This window comes from Rhinichthys klamathensis, unplaced genomic scaffold (genome assembly GCF_029890125.1).
Source record: "Rhinichthys klamathensis goyatoka isolate OS25496 unplaced genomic scaffold, OSU_Roscu_1.1 h1tg000310l_1, whole genome shotgun sequence".
In the NCBI taxonomy this organism is placed as follows: Eukaryota; Metazoa; Chordata; class Actinopteri; order Cypriniformes; family Leuciscidae; genus Rhinichthys; species Rhinichthys klamathensis.
In genome coordinates, this window is record NW_026606828.1 from 632357 (window position 1) to 655348 (window position 22992).

Sequence of the window (22992 nt, forward strand, 5' to 3'; positions counted from 1 at the left end):
CTTTGTGTCAATTCCCAGTCCCATATTGTGCACCCCTAGGCCACTGTAGCTCAGATGAAACATATTAAATGTCAAATATTGGAAGTTTCTTTAGGGTCGACTCGTGACAATGACATCGCTTCGGCTTGTACTAAATATCCTGAGCTGGAAAGATGAACGAGGTGAAGGATGTGAGTATGATAGAGAACGAAATGAAGACACTGACATCAGGCTCTTATCAGATGTTTCCACCAGGACTTGGAGACTCCTGGAAATGAAGACTTATAGACCTCTGTAGCAAAATTAATGTTCCCATATCTCCCCGTCGTCAGCTGTGGCATTCGGTGCACCTCCACCCTCGCGCCCGTCTTCCTCTCTGTGTTCCAGCATTAAGTTCATATCTCCCCTGGCCATAAGCATCCCGTTCCCTCTCACCTCTGCTCTTTCCAATCACTCTGTGCAGTGAATGGCAGCGATGTGGAAAGGTGACATTCAGGTGTCTGGTGAATCGTAGACGGGAATCAATCAGTTTTGGTAGATTCAGCTCAGAATGACATGCGGTCAGAGGAACGCAGCCTTGCTGGTGTGCATCTCTATAATCCTATTTTGCAGGCGGCCCTTGCGGTTCAGTGTTTTACTATAGCGCGGCTGACACTGGAGGATGCTGTTTTGTAGCATTGTGTATTACAGCTAAGCGCTTTTACCTCTGACATAGATATTGTAATGAAAGGTTTTGGGCTTGTTTTTGTAGCAAAGTCTACAACTACAGTAGGATCATCAAGGCTGGCCCATTTGTAGGCGATATATGCAAGTTGTTATATATGCAAGGTCATACTTGAAGAAGTCATAATTGCAAGATGTGTTTAAAGGGTTAGTTCACCCAAAAATGAAAATGATCCCATAATTTACTCACCCTCAAGCCATCCTAGGTGTGTATATGACTGTCTTCTTTCAGCCAAACACAATCGGAGTTATATTGAAAAATATCCTGGCTCTTCCAAGCTTTATAATGGGAGTGAATAGTAACTGAGTAACTGAGATAGTAACCACCCATCATAAAAGTAATCCATACGGCTCCAGGGGTTAATAAAGGCCTTCTGAAGCGAAGAGATGCGCTTTGTAAGAAATTATCCATATTTATAACTTTATAAACTATAATCACTGGCTTCCGGTAACAGCCGTACATGAGTCTAGATTCGGGCGGAAGAGTGACCTCTGACCCGACGTATGGCGTAGGATGTAGGACTAGAGTGAGCTTAGGTGAGAGTAGACGCCTCTCGTGGTTCAAACTAATAGGGCTGGGCAACAAACTCAAGCTCCTCTGACATTTCTCTTTAAAAATTCTCGTTTTAGACTTCTAATTTTTGACCAGTGTTTTATTTTGCTCCTCTTTGCTTCCACATTCATCAATACATCATGCGTCAGGTCACTTTTCCGGCAGAGCTAAACTTGCGTACGGCCGTTACCGGAAGCCAGTGATTCTAGTTTATAAAGCTGGAAATGTGGATATTTTTCTTACAAAAATGCATTGCTTTGCTTCAGAAGGAGTTTTCTTCCACCACCATGATTTTTAATTGACATGCCCCAAACTAGAAAAATCAGGGCTTAAAGGGATAGTTCACTTTGAAATTAATTTTTGATATGTTTTAGCTTACCTCAAGGGCATCCAAGATGAAGGTGTTTTTGTTTCCGCAGTAGTTTCAACTTTGATAATTTTAGGTCAAACCGTTCTTGTCTGTCATTCATATAATGCAGGTCTATGGTAACTTCCTCAAAGAGCACGCACAGAGAAGTCCAAATTAAACATGATTTAATGACTCGTAAATGTAAGTACACATTGATGGCCTAAGACACGAAACGAGCGGTTTGTGTGAGAAAACGAACAGTATTTATATCGTTTTTACCTCTTGTAACGCACAGACCGAAGCGCCTCAGATCACTTGGATGTGGCTGTGGTTGCAAATTATCAAAATTGAAACTACTGCGGAAACAAAGACACCTACATCTTGGATGCCCTTGAGGTAAGCTAAAACATATCAAAAATTAATTTCAAAGTGAACTATCCCTTTAACCCTCAAACCCTGACATATGAAATAACAGTCAGGAAAATCTAATTTTTGAAATTGAACAGTTTATTGACAAAATATTTGAAAAATAAAAGGGTTGCATGTGTGTTTTTGTTGGGTATCATATGTGATGCGTCAGGTTTTATGGCTCATATGATATAGTGAGAATATGGAGCTCATACTTGAGGAGGAACAAACACGTCAATTTTATTCAGAGGCCCAAACTGAACAAAAATATTCAATTTTGTGCAGATGCTGATATTTTTATGGTCAAAATGTAAATCCATAAGATATTTATAACAGTGTAGCAGAATACTGCATATAAATGCATATAAATATCAGATGTCACTCTATATCCCAATGTCATATTAATATGATATTTAAATGCTTATTATGATCAAAGCTCTGTAGTTTTTATTGTTGAGGAAAAAAAAACATGTAATGCAATGCAAAAATGATGATGATTAAGAGATGAACAAATAAAGTTCCTCAAAAGCCTGATGGGTCATATTTCATACTTGCATTTTAACACGTTTTTTTCTTCAGTGTTCATCTTGAAATATTACTAACAATATAAAAGTTATCCTTGTGTTTACTTTATAAGAAATATTTCACAGCAAACATACACATGAACAATGACCAGAAGGTGGTTGTTTTTACAATTATACTAAAAGGTCTTTTACTTGCTAAAAACGTATAAACTACCAATCAGACGACAGAATGCAGTAGATTGAGTACAACAGCTTTTCAGCAAAGTTTTGATCATGTTGATAATTAAGAGGCCTTAGAAATGTGCGTATCAAATATGATACAGTATGTTTAAAGGGCTATAAAGACCAAGTTTCTCAGTTATGACTTGGCTTTCTTGGCTTTTATGTGCACTACAACTTGTACAATCATTCCGATGTGATTTCAATGCACAAGTATTTTCTGATTATGATCTACACCTATGCAGAATAATGTATGATAATGTACACGTATGATTTGCAGCCTTGTTGTTTTAATAAACATTTATAGAACTAGTTATGCACAAAAAATTTTTTTTATAATCTTGCCTGGGGCCTCACATATTCCACGGCCAGCCCTCTAGATCTGTGAAATTCAGTATATGTAGCAACTTTTAGAAAATTCTCCATTAATCCTAAAGATTAGCTCTCAGAAGCTGAATAACATTGACATATCTTTGACCTTTAGTTTAGTAGCAATGGCAAATACGTCATGCTTAAATGAGGGAAGGAGAATCTTTAGACATCATTTGTTATTGTATAGGATACTCCAGGACTCGTTCAAAGACTTTCCCTTAAGAGGTCGCACTGTTACACGCTGCCTCCATGCTTCATCGGTCCTGCTTATGCTGACCGTGTATTCAGTGAACAATTCAATTAATTCTTACAAAACATTACTTCATCCTGCGTGACCCTCAAAGTACTTGCCTGGGCAACACCCTTCAGTAAGAAGTATGCTTGCTCCCATTGGAAACTATATCTCCCTCAACAAAGTCACCGCCTCCTCTTCATCTTTATGGTCTCGTATGAAGGACCCCAAGGGGCTGAGGGTGGACAGGTAGGGTGACAACCGGGTCTCAGTAAGATTTGGAAACGCATTCCAGACCTCTTTTGAGAATGGGGACACTGGCCAAACATGATTAATGGCGGACGTGTGTGACTGCTTGAAGGGCAGACCATAATTCACCACAAGGACCTGGAGGAACTCGAAGCAACATCCGCCTAACTCGCGAGCAAACCACAACCCTCCACTCGCGTTCATCTCAGGTGCAAAGTTGTCGTCCTTTATGTGTCCAGTTGTTTTTATCATGCTAATACATAATTGCCCACTCGCAATTATCGATAATTGCGGGGAGTTCTTCCTTTAGTTTTGCCTTAATCAGAAATTTGCACTATAAAAAGGGCCCTGGGTTTAGATTTCACACAATTACACATTCACTGCTTTTCATCTCTTTTTAATCTCCTGCAAATCTGAAACATGGAGTTTGTTCACAAACACAGCTGAGACCCGACGATTTGCTTTGACATTTTGCTAAACGAATGAGGCAATCCCATCAATGTTTGTGCCTCTGTGTCTACTGATTAAAATCATTTGAATTGCAGATGACGTCTTTGTCTAAAGAGTTCAGTAAACAGAGGCATCACGTTGATTTTTAATTGAAATAAGATCGCCACCCGCTTTGAGCCATAACGCACATAATGACGTGTGACCACAAGACTTTTTCCGTTTATCAAATGTGGCTGTAATGACTGCGATAATCCGGATTATTTTGGAAATCTATTATAATCTGCGTCATTCAAAATGATTTCCAGAAAACTATCAGCCGAGGCGCAGGGCCACGAAAATCAAAGTGCCTGCCTTGTTGTCCTTTCATTCTTTTTCGAATCTTTCTGCTTAGGCGAAAAACTGTGGCTAATTTATTCATAGCTCAGCATTTAGTACCTCTAATCTATGGCTGATACTGTTACTGATGCTTGTAATTGTATGATATTGTTAAAGCTGGTTTTCAGGCTGGGTGCTTATCAGGGCCTGTTTAGTGTGCAGCTTGCGGGAAGGGAAGCCCAAATTGAGGAGAAATCAACTGCCGCCTTGGTAAGCAGGGTCGGAATTACCGTGATGGACTGGGGCTGGATTTCTCTCCCATGCATATTTTTGCCCATTGTCACGATCCTCGTCCCTTAATAAGAGCTGACAGAATGTAAATGGGATTTTAAGGGAACTGGCAAAGTCTGTAATTTTTCTCATTTAGTCCATGGATGAGTGAGCCAAGCCGGTAAGATTTGTATGGGAATTTGAGATGGTTCAGTGCGACATGTCAAACCCTGATTATGAACTCAAGGGAGCCTTTTTACCTTAGCCAGTCATCTTCATTTCTTGCCTCCACCTTCCTCGCAGGTTGTCTAAAAAGGGCTAATTGTTCGCGGTGACATTTTCAGTGGATAAAATAGATATCTGCAAAATGACATAAAAGATGACTAGTCAACAGTCTTACTGCTGAATAGAAAATGGCTCCTTTTTTAACAGGGTGAATCAAATGAATGAATACGCCACAGAGTAAACACACATAATATAGCATTTTTAAATGTTTCAAAGCAGTAAAAAATCAAACCAAACACTGGTTAACCATTGGTTAAACAAACTGATTGCTCCGCCCCAAATTCACGTCATTGGTTGAGCCCCTGTTGCTGTGGATGGCTGGTTGGGATTCTCAAAACAAACTTTTGAAAACACCACAGATTCACAGTCAGTGTTTACACTTTTTATGGAAATCGACCTACAGATGATTTACTTATAGATGTCTAACAAACAGATGCACTTATAGATGTCTGACGAAATCACACACTTCATCTTTAAGTATGAAGATCCCACTTTGTGTGACACTACCATTCAAAAGTTTGGGGTTGGAAACTCTTATGTTTGCAAAGGCTGAATATAATTGATTAAAAAATACAGTAAAAACGGTTCTATTGTGAAGTTTAATTACAATTTAAATGACCTGTTTTCTATTTGTATATGTTCAAAAATGTTATTTATTCCTGTGATGACAAAGCTGAATTTTCAGCATCATTACTCCAGTCTTCAGTGTCACATGATCCTTCAGAAATCATTCTAATATGCTGATTTGCTGCTCAAGAAACATTTATTATTATTATCAATGTTAAAAACAGATGTGCTGCTTGCTTAATATTTTTGTGGAAACCGTGATGTATTTTTTTCTTTGATGAATCAAAAGTTCAAATGAACAGCATTTATTTGACATAGATTTTTTTTCTTTTGATCAGTTTAATGCATCCTCACTGAAGAAAAGTCTTTAAAAACAAATGTATTGACCCCAAACTTTTGACCGGTAGTGTATATTAGTCATTTTAGTTATAAATTGTCAAGACCTTCTGAAAAATAACAAAACCAGCAGCATTCAAACCTTCAAACAGGTCTACTGAACAACTCTCCCTACATGCTATTGGTCAAACCAGCAGATAGCTCCGCCCCAATCACTGTTGCTATATCAGGCTTGTCGAATTCTCAAACAACAGTTGTTCTGGCATATATTAGATTCAGGTTTAAGTACGAAGGGCCACATTTTGTGATATACAACCAAAGTAATTGATTAATGTAGATTGTTAAGATCTTAAAAGCAACGATAAAACCAACATCATTAAAAAAGATGGCTCCGGCGAAAACTCGCGCCATTGGTTGAGCCACTGCCGCTGTTTCAGGCTGGTCGCGATTCTCAAGCAAACAGAAAAAATGTTTTGTAAACACTTTACAGGGAAATCAACCTACAAATGGCTTACTTCGTTGTCTCTGCATATTAAAATGAGACAGAAGAAAGTATTTTAGCATATTTTAGCTTCAGGTTTAAGTATGAAGGGCCACATTTAGTGACATACAACCAAAGAAAATGATTAATGCAAGTTGTTAAGATCATATTAAAAGCCTCAATAAAGCCAACATCATTCTCCTTCAAACCCTCATAAACACTCAGGGTAGTTTTGGGCCGGGGGGTGATATTGTGGGGCACTGCGGCTGTAGCTGAGAGACGCCGTGTGTAATGCAGGCTGTTAGTGATGTTAAATGAAGCTTGAAGCCTGGCTGACAGCAGCATTCCTCCACAGGCTCGGCGCTGAGAGAGGAGGAGAGGGGCCAACAAGGGCAGAGTAATGGTCTAAGAGAAACCACGCAGGACACGGCGCTCGTTGCGGCGGACGGGCCATTATCTCATAAGGGCCATTATCTTAATGGGGTGACCGTCTCGATATGACAGATATCACAGAAGGACTGACACATAAACAGTTTTTATAAGATGAATTTACCAGTGTACAATCTCTGCGGTAAAACACAATTGACCCATAGCTGTATACTGATGTAAATAACCTTGTCAAGGTGGGTTACAGTTGCTTTTTATGTGTGTGTGTATATTGTTGAATGTTGTTACAAAACAAAAGTTTACTCACAAATACACAAGTACACTATTTTCCTTCCTATATTCATCTGCGATGAAAGCAATGCGTAAATAACTTTCCAGGACATAACGTTTTTCAATTCACCCTTTATGAATAGGATCACATTGTCAGTGTTAAATAAGGTTTGCTACAAAGGTACATCATATAAAACTGTTAAATATATATATAACTTTATGACTCTGAAAATACATAGGGTGGTCTTTCACGAAGCGCAAGTCTCCGCTAGTCTCTTCAGGTCAGGTAGATAATGTTCGGTTCGACAAATCGTCAGCCGCGCTCGCTACGTTTCCAAATCCTGACTGATTTCAGTCCATTACACAACAGTGGTAGCAGAACTGCAATAGAAGAAAAGTCAACAGTTTTGACGTAAAAGTCTTTGTCTATTTTGCGTGTGCTCAGTTGGAAAAACTCCTTACAAAGCTCAGGTATGTGTTTTTTTTTGCTTGCGTTTCTCGAAGCTGAAGCAGCTGATGTGTGTATTTTGTGTTCATATTGGAAATCCTTCCCCACAGAAATTGTTTGTCCGCATTTCTTTGGTCTGTAAAATATCAATAGATCCTTACACTTTTCACGATTCAAGTCGCAAACTATCCTGCATTCGTCATCGCACTGATCACTTGCCCGTTTTGGCATCGGCAAACAAAGCGTTGGCCGGTTCCAACTCTGATTGACAGCACGGGGGGATCCATTCCTCACGGTCCACGTAAACTCCATGACGAGAGGTCCTCACCCCTTATCTTATGAGACTGAAGGACTAATGGAGAGACTGACAAACAGGGCTAACAGGACTATGATGAATGCTCCCCTCCCCCGCACCGCTGTAGCTTTGGAGAATGACGAGGTTCTTCCATACGTTGCACCTCTCTTGGGAAAATCTTCCCCCATTGGCGTCAGGATACCTGGGATTTAACAACACAACAGTTAGGGTGTATAACACAACCACTTATGCATTTTGAGAGGTCCATGGTGTTGTCCCAAATCCAACCCTTGTTGGACTCTAACCAAGGATATAGACAAATCTTCAAGGTGTGGAAAGGCAAAAATGTATTCTTTAATTTTAATAATAAGCCCTCTTGATGTCAGTGATATTAACGGCTAAATTCTTTTCAGTATCTAATTAGAAATCTGTAAAATAGCTTTTTGATTGTAGTCTTAAGCATCAAAATAAATCAATTAACATCTTTTAAATGATCTACCACATACATTTATATAATTAAAACAACAAATATGTCATTCTGTCTGTTATCTTGCTGTTAACAAGCTAAGTGGTTAACCTGCTCAGATAACAAATCTTGCACAAGTTACTACACATAATCATGGAAAACGTTGGCCATCATTCAATATGTTTCTATATAAAGTTGCGAATTTAACTTTATGCGCATAATGAGAATCTCGCATAAAACATTTGCGAATAAAGCAGCGTTTCGAAGTCGAAGAGATCAAAATCTTCGGATCCTGGTAAACTGCCACTAAATATATAATAAAAGCTGGAGAAGCCATTGTTTATAATAATTTTTGTATATAATAAATTACTTGCATCTCAGAGCACAAAGACTGAATGCAATAAACACATTTTGGAGAAAGGTGCCTGCTGTTTGGGAATGCAGTCGTGTAAGACAGTTCTGGAAGGTTATCATACCGTAACACTTTGACGACAGACTTTGCTCTGGCATTTCAGAACAACCAAAACAGCACTTCAGATGCTGTCCAAAAAGATTGGTTCACTGGTTAGTCCAGTTACACCATCCCATCGCAAAGTCACATGATTTAATTTTGATGTGCTTCGAGGAATTTATTCGGTAAATGCGTTTCCATTGTAGTTTCTGTGCATGTTTTTTATCGGATAAAAAATGTATCCGACTCAAACGAGCGCTTACCTTTTTTATGCGCATTTTTAGAATTTAAAAAAGTTTCCATCCAGCAGTTTTTATGCGATATCCCAAAATGCGTATACAAATAGGTGGATGGAAACATATTGTTAATCCATTGGGGTATTTGGCATGACATTAGCCTTTTTTCACAAGCAAGTCAATGTCCTGAGTTGTTGTTTTGTTTTGTGGCACTTACTGTGGTTGTTTTCACTCGGCCTCCCGGCTGTGCACACGTCCAGCCCGTTCTGTTTACCAATAGGTCACAGCCTTCGTCATCCAAACAAGGCATCATCTCACACCACTGTCTGCTCCTGACAATATGTGCTGTTAAAAGAAGAGGAAAACAAATATGAAGAGGAAGTTAAATACGCAGAACAACATTTGCAACCTATTTTACTTCTGTAAGTCTATAGATTTCTTTGTGAAAAAGACACATTAAATTGAAATTAAACGCAATTAAACAACCTTATTTATTAGCTATTATTTTAATCAAAGCGTGGTCTCTATATGACTGCCAATTGGTGCAACTGAAATGCAAAAGAATTTAAATTATATCAGAGGAAATTCATCTATTATATATATATCATTATATATGAATGCCATTAAGGTCAAGTTTAGTTATTAAATATAAAATTGTCATATGAGTGATATGACATAAGACATTCAGAGGTCAAGACATTGTAGAATAAAGACATTTCATGCAACAAAGGAAAATAGCAATGAAAGAAAAGAGCTCCAGCACTTGGCCTAATATCCTAAGCCTTTCTCTTTGAAACAGATCGCTAAGGTCCAACAGTGAGAATTTTTTCCTGAGGTAAGATTGTTTTTGCACTTAATCAAACATAAATGTCTATTTATAATAACTAGGGCACCCTTACATGTTCATTTGCATACCGTGACACCCCAATTGGCCCTTAGAGAGAGAGAGAAAAAAAGGGAGGGAGGAAAGGAGGGAAACTGAGAGAAAATGAAACAGAGAGAGAGAGGAAAAAAACAGTACATTTGTGAGGTGGAGAAAATGATAATCAGAGTGAAATATAACCCAGGGAAGCAAAAGTACATAAATATCAGGGTGGCAGAATTTGTACGTTTGGAGAAAGGCTAACAAAGTATTTGGAGAACAAGTAGACACAAATGGAGGCGAAATGTCATTCTCACCAAAGGAAAAGGCACGTTCTTAAAGGTAAAAAATAGTTGTAGAGATGGCTTCCAAACTGAAAGTAGTTTGTTATGTAGTGAATGTTTCCCTCACAGCGTCTACTCTAGGGACTAGCTTCCGCTACTAATCTCCAGCATTAGTATTCACTGTTATGCCCTGGGCCATAACGACAAATAAAAGAGCCTTTCATGCAAATTTGGTACGTCTTCATTCTGTAGGCATGATTCACAAAACCGTAGGATGCAGCCAGTGGTGCTCTAATCTACACTTTGAGTCTAGCATACTATTTAACATCAGTCTTACATGTATTTTTTATTTTTTAAATATTAATTCAGGGTTGGATGCGGGTTGGTTGGCTTGATTGGTTTCATATTGATTTGAGGGCTTGAACAGAGTATGGTTAAAACTAGTGCAAAAAAGTAAAGTTTGTCAAGACAAACAACTTTGTTGTTTTGACAAAGCCTTGCCTGAATGCTTTAAATAGTTTAAAAAACCTTGAAAGTTGTAGATAGATGGACGGATGGACAGACAGACAGACAGATGAATGAGTAGATAGATAGATAGATAGATAGATAGATAGATAGATAGATAGATAGATAGATAGATAGATAGATAGATAGATAGATAGATAGATAGATAAATGGGTAGATAGATATGGATGGATGGATGGACAGATAGATGGATGGATGGATGGACAGATAGATAGATGAATGGGTAGATAGATATGGATGGATGGATGGATGGACAGATAGATAGATAAATGGATAGATAGATTGATGAATGGGTAGATAGATATGGATGGATGGATGGATGGATGGACAGATAGATAGATCAATGGATAGATAGATGGATGAATGGGTAGATAGATATGGATGGATGGACAGATAGATAGATAAATGGATAGATAGATTGATGAATGGGTAGATAGATATGGATGGATGGACAGATAGATAGATAAATGGATAGATAGATTGATGAATGGGTAGATAGATATGGATGGATGGATGGATGGATGGAGGGATGAAGGGAGAGACAAATAGATTGAATTATAGTCCATGATCTTCATTGGAAGTATGTGTGATTTTTGATACAATTTTCTCTCAGGGAAAACCGTGAGTCAGATCAGAATCTAAAGTAATAGCATCCCATGTCAGGCTGAAGGACATGAAAAGCTGAAAAGCTCTAGGAGCCGTTACATTTTATAAACGTCTGGTCTTGCATTAGGGATTTGTCAAGCCAACATACAGTATTAATGATGCCCCCAAAACCCTTTTTTTCACAGTAAAATACTCAGCTACTCCGAAACCCCCCCACATCCCACCTCTAACTCATTCCCTGCTTGTCTCTGGAATGACATTAGATCACTCCAGCCTTCAATGATGCATGACACATGACAGATCATCAACATTTGAACACTTTAAAGAACTAAAGTCAACAAATCCACAAACAACAGCTGAAGAGAGTCCTGTCAGCACAACACGTAAGCTCTCAGACTCGCTCTCTAATGAGCTGTCCTGTCTCCTGGTATTGAGCATTGAGACTGGCACTCCACTGATGGCAAACAGACTATGACAGAGTGCACAAAGTGCCTCTCCGAAACACATCAAAGAACTCTGGGAACTTGGAGGTTTTGGTCAAAGGGGCACAAAAGTAAAATTAAAGTTGCATACTGAGAGCAAAATGTAACATTGTTCAGATGATATGCTTTTATCCGATTCTGAAGGGAAACACCTCAGACTACTATATACTTGTACTTATATAACTCGTATTTTTGTGTTTTATTAGTGATTGTGAAGCACTTTGGGCAACAGCTGTTGCATTAAATGTGCTATATAAATAAACGAATGAATGAAAAGACTATAACAGATTTGCATTACAAATTCCTTTTATTGTTAGATGCTGGAAATTGAATCTGTTGAATTGTAATCTGTTTATTTGAAGTATCCACACGTTGGGACTTAAATTAGAAAAAGGCAAAAACAAATATCAAAGTAATCCCTGCAATCGATTCTTGCGAGAAGTCTTTCTTGCTAACTACTCATGCATCTCTCATGCTGGTACAGATGGCATCTAAATTGTGACAGATCACTGAATACCTCCATTATCACACCCTTTTTTTGTATACATAAAATATGTAGTGGGTCTTTTCAGCCGTGGCTCTGCAATTCACAAATATTTAATCGTTAATCAAAATGATATATATATTTGCATTTTCTGAAGGAAATATCAGTGCTTGAAAGGCAGAGCAGGAATAGTATGTTTAAGACGTTCTGTTGGTGAGAATAAACCCACAAAATGACATTGTTTTTGCAGTGTAAAAGCAGATGCAAGAAAGAAATGACTAATCACAAATCAGTATGCAAATTGATTTAAAGAACACCAATCACAATGAATATTAGCCTACAATTAGAAAATAAAAAGCTGGAATGTTACAAATGAATCATTTGAATCAAAGATTTGATTCTTTTGAAATGAATCGTTGAAACTGATTCACAAAAATGAATCAAATTTATAATGTTGCTTTTTCAGAGACACTATTTCAGCATTTATTTTAATTGACAAATAAAATCATCACAATATTGTTTAATTTTTATATTTCCAGCAACATCATTGTGAATATCTTGCCTGACCCTGCATGCAAGCAGTGTAATGGTCAAATTCTGGGTGTTTTAAAAAAATCTAAATTAGTTTTTTATAATGGGGTCTTCACAATGTCCCGAGGAAAGGTAGATCCAGTCCTCAAGGCCCTGTCATTCCTGCCCCAGTTAAGACTTTAGCTGTGACTGATGACCGATGCAGAGGCCGGACTCAAGATTTATCGGGACAATAAATGAGATGGGCTGCTCATTGCAGCGGACTGCGATTACTCAAACGTTTGGCACAGAGGAGAACATCAAACATCTGTCCATTCATTTTTACAGCAGACACTGCTTGAGAATTCTATATGTTTAACATTCACAGTAATGGCACACACTAGTATTCAGATCAGCTTTGCTTACACAGGAAATGTCCATAATTTACACGTAGCACATACTCTTCTTTATAATGAATTCATGAGCTTACATTCCAAACCGTTTCTTCACCGAGCCCCTTCTGTTCTCAATGTTAAGACCCCCGCTGTGATGCAATCAGTGAGGGGATTTATGTCATAAATTGCCTAGATAATAAACTGGATGTGAATAACAATTAATATTTTCTATCTATTGTTTTGCGCCAATTGTTTTTACAATGACATTACACCAGTATTTCCTGCACCGCTTTTCACAACACTACTGAATCTTTTATTGCACATATTCCACTCAAAAACAAACAGACACTACGATCAGTGTAATCAGATTCACAAATTCATAAATCTTATATGAATTTGTCAAAAAGGCTCACAAGTTATTGGTTTAAATCAGTCTGAATGCATCTGAATAAAGAAAAATCTCAATTCTGAAAGAGAAATCTGGAGAATCGACGTCGATCTCTACGATCAACTTCGCTCACAATCCTTTTGGGAAATGCAGCCCAAATCAGTTACTGAATAAACATTCTAAACAAGTTATTACTTTCAGTCATATTCAACTCAAAATCAAGAGATTTTTTTTTGTGTGTGTGTGTGTACTTTAATTAGTAGCATTTCTTTGTAATGTGCATACTACAAATTTGAAACAGTTTTTGTAATAAATTATATTTAAATTATTATAAAAAAATTACAATTACAACATTAAACATAATTTGATTGTTTAATGATAATATTAATACATACTATTTATAATCAAATGTATACACACAATATTTAGTATTTATTCATATATAACATTTTAATGTTTTCAAAATTACATTTATTTATTTGCAAATTTGCAACAGTTTCTTTGTAATAAATTATAAACCTAATGTGATTGTTTAATAATAATATTAATAAATATGATTTGTAACTGAATGTAACGTAATATTTAGTGTTTGTTAATATAGCATTTTAATGTTTTGAAAATTCAATTTATTGTATAATCTAATATATTTTGTAGTCATTTTATATTTACATATTCTATAAATATTCTCATTTCATTACACCATCATGAAACTTGCTTTGATAATGAAATAGAATAATACTCTTGGATTAATCACCAAATACACAGATATGTGTGCACTGCTGGTTCTCACTTAATTGCTTCTAGAAAGGGAAATTAAGGTATTTTTGTGAGAGGATGTTTGTGTAAAATAATATATGAGGAGTCAAGGCGGAGAGTCTGTGTAATCTGTGTTATCATGGGCACACCTGCAGACACTTCATCACAGGGCATGCTAATTTTTAGAGCATTGTGGAAACACAGAGGATGCATTATATAATTAGTTTCTAGTGGGACCACTTATGTCAAGTCTGTATTTATTTAGTGGGTGAGCCAAACAACAATATATTTTGTGTCCTTATCTGTCCTTTCAAAAATATAAAGCCATGCCAGGATCTGCAACCCATATTAAAATGTAAAGAATGTGAATGGCAATTCTAGCTTTTGGTGTTCCCGACGTGATATTCCCAGATGAAACGAGCTCCATCTTGACTTGGGTATCTTGATTGATGGCGTGGAACTTCTCTAGCCACTCCCGAATGTTTTGGGGAGCCGGTATCCCATTTGTAATGCTGCCGCATAGTACCAGCGATATGAGGCAGATGCTTTGAATTGGCTGCCTGGGGTCAGCCCTGACCTATCACATCCATCTAGACTGTGCGACTAGGGAAACATTACTAATCCTTGGACTGACATTCCGAATTCGATTGAGGAGTCAAAAGATATGGAATTAATGCAGGTGCTCAGTGAGCGGGACTTGATTATCCTGACACCTGGCTGACAATCACCTCGTCTAATTGTTCAAATGCTCTCCTTCCCCTGACTTTCCGCATAGTTTTCGGGGCATATTCCAGCTGTCGGCTCTCACCTCCTCGCTACCACCAGCTGAGGGAATTGGGTTCTGTTGCTGTCACTTCGCGCCCGCTTCCAGGCAGAATCCGCAGTCCCTCTGAGTCCCAACATGCTGCAGCCGCCTCTCGCTTAGCTTTTTCAGTCTGATTTGATATTGATGCCAGACTTTCCAGGCCACTTTGATTCTGTTCTACATGAAAACTTCATGACGGTTTAATTTCCTGTTGGTTTGATGATAAATTCATTTTAATTGTCATGTCGATGTCATTATACCCAAGACATTTTAACAGATTCCAGAGAGCAAATGTGTTTTCGGCTCTGCTTTTCTTGCTATTCATATTACATGGGGGCGGTTTGCAGTTAGAACTGACCTGTCAGTGTACTTGTACAAGTGAAAATGTAATTATGCTACGAACATGAATTAAACATAATTCCAGCCTGGTTTCACGCCAAAGAATGTTGTTTTTTCCTTGGTTCAGTCTGTGTGAGTACTTAATTTTATATTGAACACCACTTAAAATTTAAAATTATAACATTTATTTGTATTATTATTCCTGTGATGCAAAGCTGAATTTCCAGCATCATTACTCCAGTCAGTGTCACATGATCCTTCAGAAATCATTCTAATATGCTGATTTGTTGCTAAAAAAAATTTTTTTTATTGTTAATATTTTTGTGGAAACTGGGATTTTTAGGATTCTTTGAATTTCAAAAGAACAACATAATATGACATCTTTTGCACAAAGATTTCTAGAAATGTAGCATTATAAATATCTTTACTGTCACTTTTGATCAATTTAAAGCACCCTTAAAGGGTTAGTTCGCCCAAAAATGAAAATTATGTCAGTAATTTCTCACCCTCATGTTGTTCCAACCCCGTAAGACTTTCGTTCATCTTCGGAATACAAATTAAGATATTTTTCTCACTCCTCCATAGGCTTCTATGTTATTGAAACTTGCCGGCCCAGAAAAGTTAGTAAAAACATCGTTAAAATAGTCCAAGTGACTACAGTGGCTCAACCATGAGTTTATCAAGCGACGAGAATACTTTTTGTGAGCAAAACCCCCAAAAAATAACAACCTTATTAAACTATTCATTTCCTTCTCTGTGGGCCTCAGAGTGAGTTCACGTAGTTTAACAGCGCAGCGCTTCTGTGTTGGACGTCACAGGCATCACACACATGACCAGCGTCGGCCAATAGTACATTCTGACGTACAACTGATATTTTTAAATACTAAGTAATATTAATTAACACCATGTACTTACAGTGTTAGGGTTAGGAAAAAGGGTTTGGTTTAGGTTAGTTGCATGTATTATGCATAATTTACTGTTATTACTACAGTAAGTACATGTAACACGTAACAAGGACACTGAAAAAAAAAATTAAGGGCTACCAGAGTCATTAAATTGATAGTTTTCTTAAAAATGGTATAAAGAATTGAAATAAGATCTTGCCATTTCATGCATTTTAAACTTAGTTTTCGATTTTTCCTTCTTTGCCATGCACAACCACTGAGTCAGGTGTGATCTAGTGTCATCTTGTTTTACTGGTCTTCAATGTGCTAAATACAAAAGTCTGCTCACCTTCCATCATCAGGGCTTGTTTACTCAGCACCTGCTGTCATGCAGCTAAAGCTGGCGGTCTTTGGTCTAATACATAATGGCAGACGTGACGGCTATTCTTTCTCAGTATCAAAACCTGTCTGATTGCCTGCCTTTTATCAGATAAAGCCATGGGGCACAGAACAAGATAAAACAGCCTCCTTGCCTCATTTTGAAGAGATCTGGCTATATTTAGCAGAAGCTTTTTTTCTAAAGAAACAAAACGATTGAAGAAATCAATAATTCTTTAATAGCTTGCAGAGCCAAATTACACCAAATTAAAAGCGAGTGGCGTAAATAGTTAAACAGCAAACAAACTGAGGAAATATTGAGGGAGCTGTGTTGTTCAAGAAAAGATTGTCTTCACATGCAGGGGGTAAATTGTCAATTGGATACACTGAGATTTTCTTTTTAAGGCTTAAATTTATATCTGAAGAGCATTCTGACCATCGGTTGTTATGATATAACTGCATTTTTGAAAGGCCAAAGCCTTAAGACCTCTGCTCGCACCAATGGAGAAATTGTATCCGGCTATCTTGTTAGAAAATGCCAGCGTAGAGTGACTGATTTTTATTGTCAATTTGTAAGCCATAAGACAATTTTCCAATAACGGCAATGAGGAATTACTGAAATCCACAGCATTTATTTTCTACTTTCATTGTTCTGTTTACACTAATTTTATTTTTTCATCTTTATCGTTTCCTGGATTCTGTGCTATTTTATCATGCTTTTGCACTTTTACGAAATCTTTTCAGCCATGGTTACTACTGATTGGCATGTGGTGTAGCCCACTACAGGTGATGTAAGGTCGTAGAAACACGGAGGACTGTGTCTTTCAAAAGCAATTACTCAAGAACACCTACTTTCATCTGGCCACGAACAAACTCCTACCTTAAGAAATATGTCTTGAAATTACTCGGGTGTCATAGCAACAACTGAAGACAAGAAGACATACGACCACATGAAGATAAGTGCAGGTCACGCTGAAAACCAGTCCATGCAAGACTAAAACTAAATAGAGGGAAAAGGGAATGCAACAAATGTACAGTACAAGTGCAAAGTAGATTTTAAAAAGCTCTCAATTAAGTGGTGCCATTTGCTTCAAGTGGACAAATTCAATCGATTGAATCACATTAAAAAAGCTTCAGCAACAAGCGGAAATAAAAGAGCCAGTATTACGTCTTTCCATTGTGTTCACTTTACAGCTCCACAAGCTGGTTCATTTACATTAAAGATTTGAGAAAGTTAAGTTTGTTCATATGGCAAACGGTAGTTAAAGTCATTTGTTTAGTACTATAAAAAATAACGTACAGTACAACTAACATAGTCTAATTTGTGAATGAATGATTTGTTATTATGATATGAGCCAGTAAATTTAATAAATAGCACTGGACTTCAGGCACTTTACAACAACACAACCTGTAACTATAGCAAAGTCGGACGTTTACATTTTACGTGGCGTGAGAAAGTCACATAAACCATGGTTTTCCAGAAATGCGATTTTAATAAGGATTTCAAACCACATATGAATGTAGCTCGAGACGGAAATTTCATGTGATTTTTTTTTTTTTGCCATTCACGCATGCTAAATCTGATCGGATTTCAATCAGATATGCACAAAAATACGATTTGGACTGACAGTGTGAACGAGGCTTAAAATTCTGGTTCACGAACAATTGACTCAAATGAGCCACTTCATTTAATGAATTGACTTACTGGTTTGTATTCACTGAATCCATTACGTTGATTACTTTAACATTTGACTAATTTACTGAACTGCTTGTCTTTCAGTTATGTTTGAATCCTAATGCAGCTTTGTGTATTTAAAGATTTTGGGAAACTCAAGTTTGTTCATATGACAACATGTAGTCAAGATTCACTTGTCATTTGTGTTTGGAAAAGTTTGCTGTTTAAATAACACGCGGCAGCTCGGAGCTAATCTCACAAGTCTAAATTTCCCCAGCGTCCGTCAACTCGTAACACATTCGTCACACGGCACTGATGAAACCTGCAGCAACATTCCAAATCCTGTGACTGACACTTCAGCCACACTCACTGAGCAGTGTAATCTCATGGATCACTCTGGAATCTGAAAGCCCCAGCTATGCCTGCTCTGGTGGGCTTAGAGGCAGTGGCACCAAAAGCCTGGATGAGTCCCACCTCAGCCCCTCCTCATTCTTACCTTCCACACATGCTGGACTGGCTCTGGTAGTGCCGGCAATCTGGCCCTTCCTGCAGGCACACCTGGCCGTCTGCCGGGCGATGGTCCTCCTTGGCTGACTGCTGTCCCTGTCCAGAGTCACGATTTCACATGTACCTGCCACCAGCTGACCTGAATGAAGGACAAAGAGTTTAGATAAATGTCAGCTGAGCTTTCAATAACACCAGGATGACAATCAAATCTTTTTTAAGAAAACGTCAGTGGTGCCAAACTCTCTGCCACAATGCTTGAATGTTGTGGCTGGTTGCCAGGGTGTTGCTAATCTGTTCTGAGTGGTTTTTAGCACATTTATATGTGGTTGCTAGGGTGTTCAAGGTGGTTGCTAGGTGGTTACTAACCCATGTCTGTAATTCCAGTCCGTAACTATGGCTCAGGTCTAGGGCTGCATGATTAATCAAAACAAAATTGAAATCTTGATATGACTGCGACATTGGCTACGATTTAATTAAATAAATATATGCCATGCATGTTTTTTCAGTGTGTCAGAGCGGCTCAGTTCACAGTAAATGCTGCTCCACATGAACTCAGTTTGGGGCGCTTATAATGTGCATTTGGGAACACGACATGCACCAACCATCTTCCAAAGTTGTATTGTAAAATTCAATTATTATTTAATTTTTCTTAAATATTTCACAGATTACAAATATTGCAATTAGTAATATTTCTTATTTTTAATTTTAGCAATAATAATTATGAGTAATTATTATAATATTTATTTGATTTATTTATTATTTACTGCTAATTATATTTATAATAGTCACGTTAGTATATTATCTCAATATTTTTGGCCAAATTGTGCAACCCTACAAATAAGCACAGCAAACCTGAAGCTCTTTTTCTTTTTCTTGTAAATCACATTTAAAATCCCACAATCATCACAGGGTTTTACTCAGGTCCCTTCTTCAATGCAAGTTCATGGTTTTTCTTTCTTTTTTGCTGTGTCTATCATCTACCGGGTGAAAATTGCAAGCCTGATCGCTAAGAAAAGTAATAGTACAGCTCTCCTCAGCATGCCGCATGAATTAATCTCATAATTATAGCACAAACGGTGAGGAACGACTGAAGTGGTGATGTTAAAAAATTGCAGTCGTTTTTCCATCATTAAAAACGTTTTAGCCATAAAAAATTGATATAGTCATTTTAACAGGACAGAAAATAAGCACCAAAGAGAGAGAAACAGAATCATGACGCAACGCAGGCCAGATTCAAACTAGCGTCTCCCATATAACACCACAACGCTCTGTATTTGGAAGTAGCCCACAGCTTTGACAGAATAAATGGATTTTTACGGTGCTGAGCTGTTAGTTTCCCTACTAATATTGTAGACTGAGGCATCACCCTTGTTAGCAGACTGATGGGGACCAAGTTCTGCTGAAGCTGCACACTGCAGCCATTGTTCAATGTTTCTCTATTATCCTGCACCTGCATAAACAGGAATCTATATACACGGCCTCATCAAGCCAGTGCAATATGTTGGATATGGACCTGCGACAGTGAATCATGTCCTAGCAGTGACGTGTCAGCGGAAAAAAGCTTGATGCATCAGGGTGGGCTGCAGATCTTCCACAAACCCCTCTGTAAGTCCAGACAGATGGCTAAGAAAGCAGCGTACAACCTCTTGAGAGATCGCTTATGTTAGATGATGATTAATTCAGCGACAGGATGCATCAACACCCCAACCCTCTTACAAAGCAATGGTTACGTATACAGTTAGGTTATCCTTTGCCAAGCTTTTAACAGGCAGTCAGTCACAATTGCCATAATGGCGTTCGCATTACCTGCAAGACAAAAAACGTTTACATCCTAACACTACCGCTGATAATAAAGAGTATGCGTGCCAGGAATCTGATTATTATTATTTTATTATTATATTATATTAATTTACCACACATCCAGCAAGCAATTCCACATAATTTCTTTCAACCCTTACATAAAATTATTATTGTTAATAATAATAATCATTAATATTTCAAATGTATAATTAATAATAATAAATAAATAATGAAAAAAAGCTTTACTAACATGACAGGAACTCAGGGCAAAAATGTATAGTAATATTGTCATTTTTGATAAATCTTAATAGAATAAAATAACAACTATCATTAATACTATTCATGTATAAAAATATAAAGATATCTAGAATAGAATAATAATATAAGAAGAACAATATAATGTAAATCCTAATATAAATACAATTATTTTTTCACCAGAAACAGTTAGATTTTAGCTTTACACTACCATTTCTAGTTTCTACTGCTCTCTCTAGTGTTACTGTAGCTGACTGGTAGAGCATGGGTTTGATCCCCCCCAAAAAACGTATTAATAAAAAATAAAAAAACACTGTTTAACTGCTTCATTGACAGCATCTTTGCAAAGCTAAATAATTTGCACTAAAACATGCCACATAAACAGTTAAGATCAAAGAGAAATAATCAGGGATGTTGTTAAATGTACACTAATATTCATAATCCACAGCCAGTAATGAAATAAAATAAAGTAATAAAATAACAAAATAAGATTGTTTCTTGACTGGGTTTGAGTTCTGCAAGTTGCAGTTCATATTAAAATAAGATACACTGAAATAATCAAGGATATTGTTAAAGGTATTGTTCCTTTAATAAAATAAAAACAAAACAATAATAAGAATAATATCTCTTTCTTGACTAGTAAGGTTTGAGCAAGTTACAGTATGTTTCATAGCACTTCAAGCAATTTTATCTCAAAAGATCCAAGAAAATGTGATTCCTTGTGATATGGCTGCAGATAGAGACAATTACGCTCACTACAGAAAGAAGCGTTCAATCAGAGAAGTGTGTTTGAGTATTGCAGTCATTAGTAGCATGTAGTCTTAGGGCAACTGTGATCTAGTGTAGCTGTGAGCGACTGTGAGGGTGTATGTCTTTAGCACATGATGGATTATACCATCTTCTTGACTAGATACGGCGGCCGGTGGAATTATTGGCATGTAAAATTACCTGTGTGTCTGTATATGTATGCAGCTGAAGTTTGATCTACAGTGTGTGAAATGGTTCATCTGACCAAACATGCATGAGCTCCAACACAAACAATGATGGATGGTGCTTCCCCCGCCACAGACACAGCGTCAGTGCAGAGGTACTGAATGTAAAACCACATCCAGGCTGGATTGGTTTGGTTTGCATATCTGTTTTCTACACATAAATAAAAAATACAGCCTGTTTCTTTTTTTACATTTATGAGCACAGCTGAAAATCTGCTTGCCCCGGGCACTAGAGAAAAGAAGCCATAATTTTCAGAGGCTCTCCTCTCCTCTCTTAGCCCATCATCGATTCATCAGGATGCGAGCCCATCACCTTTTATTACACCCAATATTTCAGTCTACATTTGAAACTGAGAAGAAAATATTGCAGGTTTGTCAGACCTACCAATATAAACAAAAGCATGTGAAGAAAAGTTCTCCAGACGACCCTTGTTGCAAGCTACTCTCGTCATAAAATACCAAGAGAACTTTCAATTCAATCTATTTTTGGCCAACTCGGTTGCTGGAGCGCTTTAGTGATTATTGGAACATTTTCAAGAAGTGATTTGATTTTTTTTTTCCCTCTCTATCAGTTTTCCTCTTCTCCATACATCATTTTTCACTCTCTTGCTCTTGCTTCTCTCTTTCTGCATAATCAAATATCAGCATACAAAAATCAGAAGGCATTGCTCTGGCGTCTGCTCTAATAGGTGAACGTCTGCTTTTTCTCTCTTCAAAGACTAAATTGAACCGAAGCTCTGAATAAAGTAGAATCGTTGATATGACAGGGCAGATACTTCATGATTACATCATCACAGAATATGATGTGAGCGCAACTCACAGGAAATGAGAGCGGTGATGTGGGTGGAAACTCCTCGTTATCAAAGTTGCTCTGAATTGAATAATGTATTCTTCAAAATAAACTCTCTGATTCTCGAGACGTGGGACAAAACGGGTTACGGAACTGAAAAAAAACCAGACATTTATGTACAGAGGAATCATTTTGGATTTCTTGCTTCCATTTTCACACAAATATGTGTTTTTCCTTGCTGTCAAAATAATGTTTTTTTTGGCCATCTTCAGATATGTGTGCTCTCATGTCAAATATTTATAATAAATATTTGCACATTTAGTTCAGTAGATATTCTAGGTCAGAGAATGTAATGTTGTAATTTTGACAACATTTTGCTACATTTGTGTTAAGAACCTTCTCGTGGTCAT

At 37.4% G+C, this 22992-nt stretch overlaps 1 protein-coding gene across 2 annotated transcripts in view; it reads right to left on the reverse strand.

Moving 5' to 3' along the window:
- Nucleotides 1-7440: 7440 nt before the first annotated feature.
- Nucleotides 7441-22992, reverse strand: part of tafa5b (TAFA chemokine like family member 5b) — a 47516-nt gene continuing 31964 nt past the window's right edge. For both annotated transcript variants that reach the window (XM_056271034.1, XM_056271035.1), the window contains exons 2-4: nucleotides 18735-18884; nucleotides 9083-9210; nucleotides 7441-7914 (exon numbers count right to left, since the gene is read on the reverse strand). In XM_056271034.1, coding sequence (XP_056127009.1) covers nucleotides 7906-7914; nucleotides 9083-9210; nucleotides 18735-18884 — 287 coding nt within the window. In that variant the 3' untranslated portion in view covers nucleotides 7441-7905. The remainder of the gene's footprint in view (nucleotides 7915-9082; nucleotides 9211-18734; nucleotides 18885-22992) is intronic.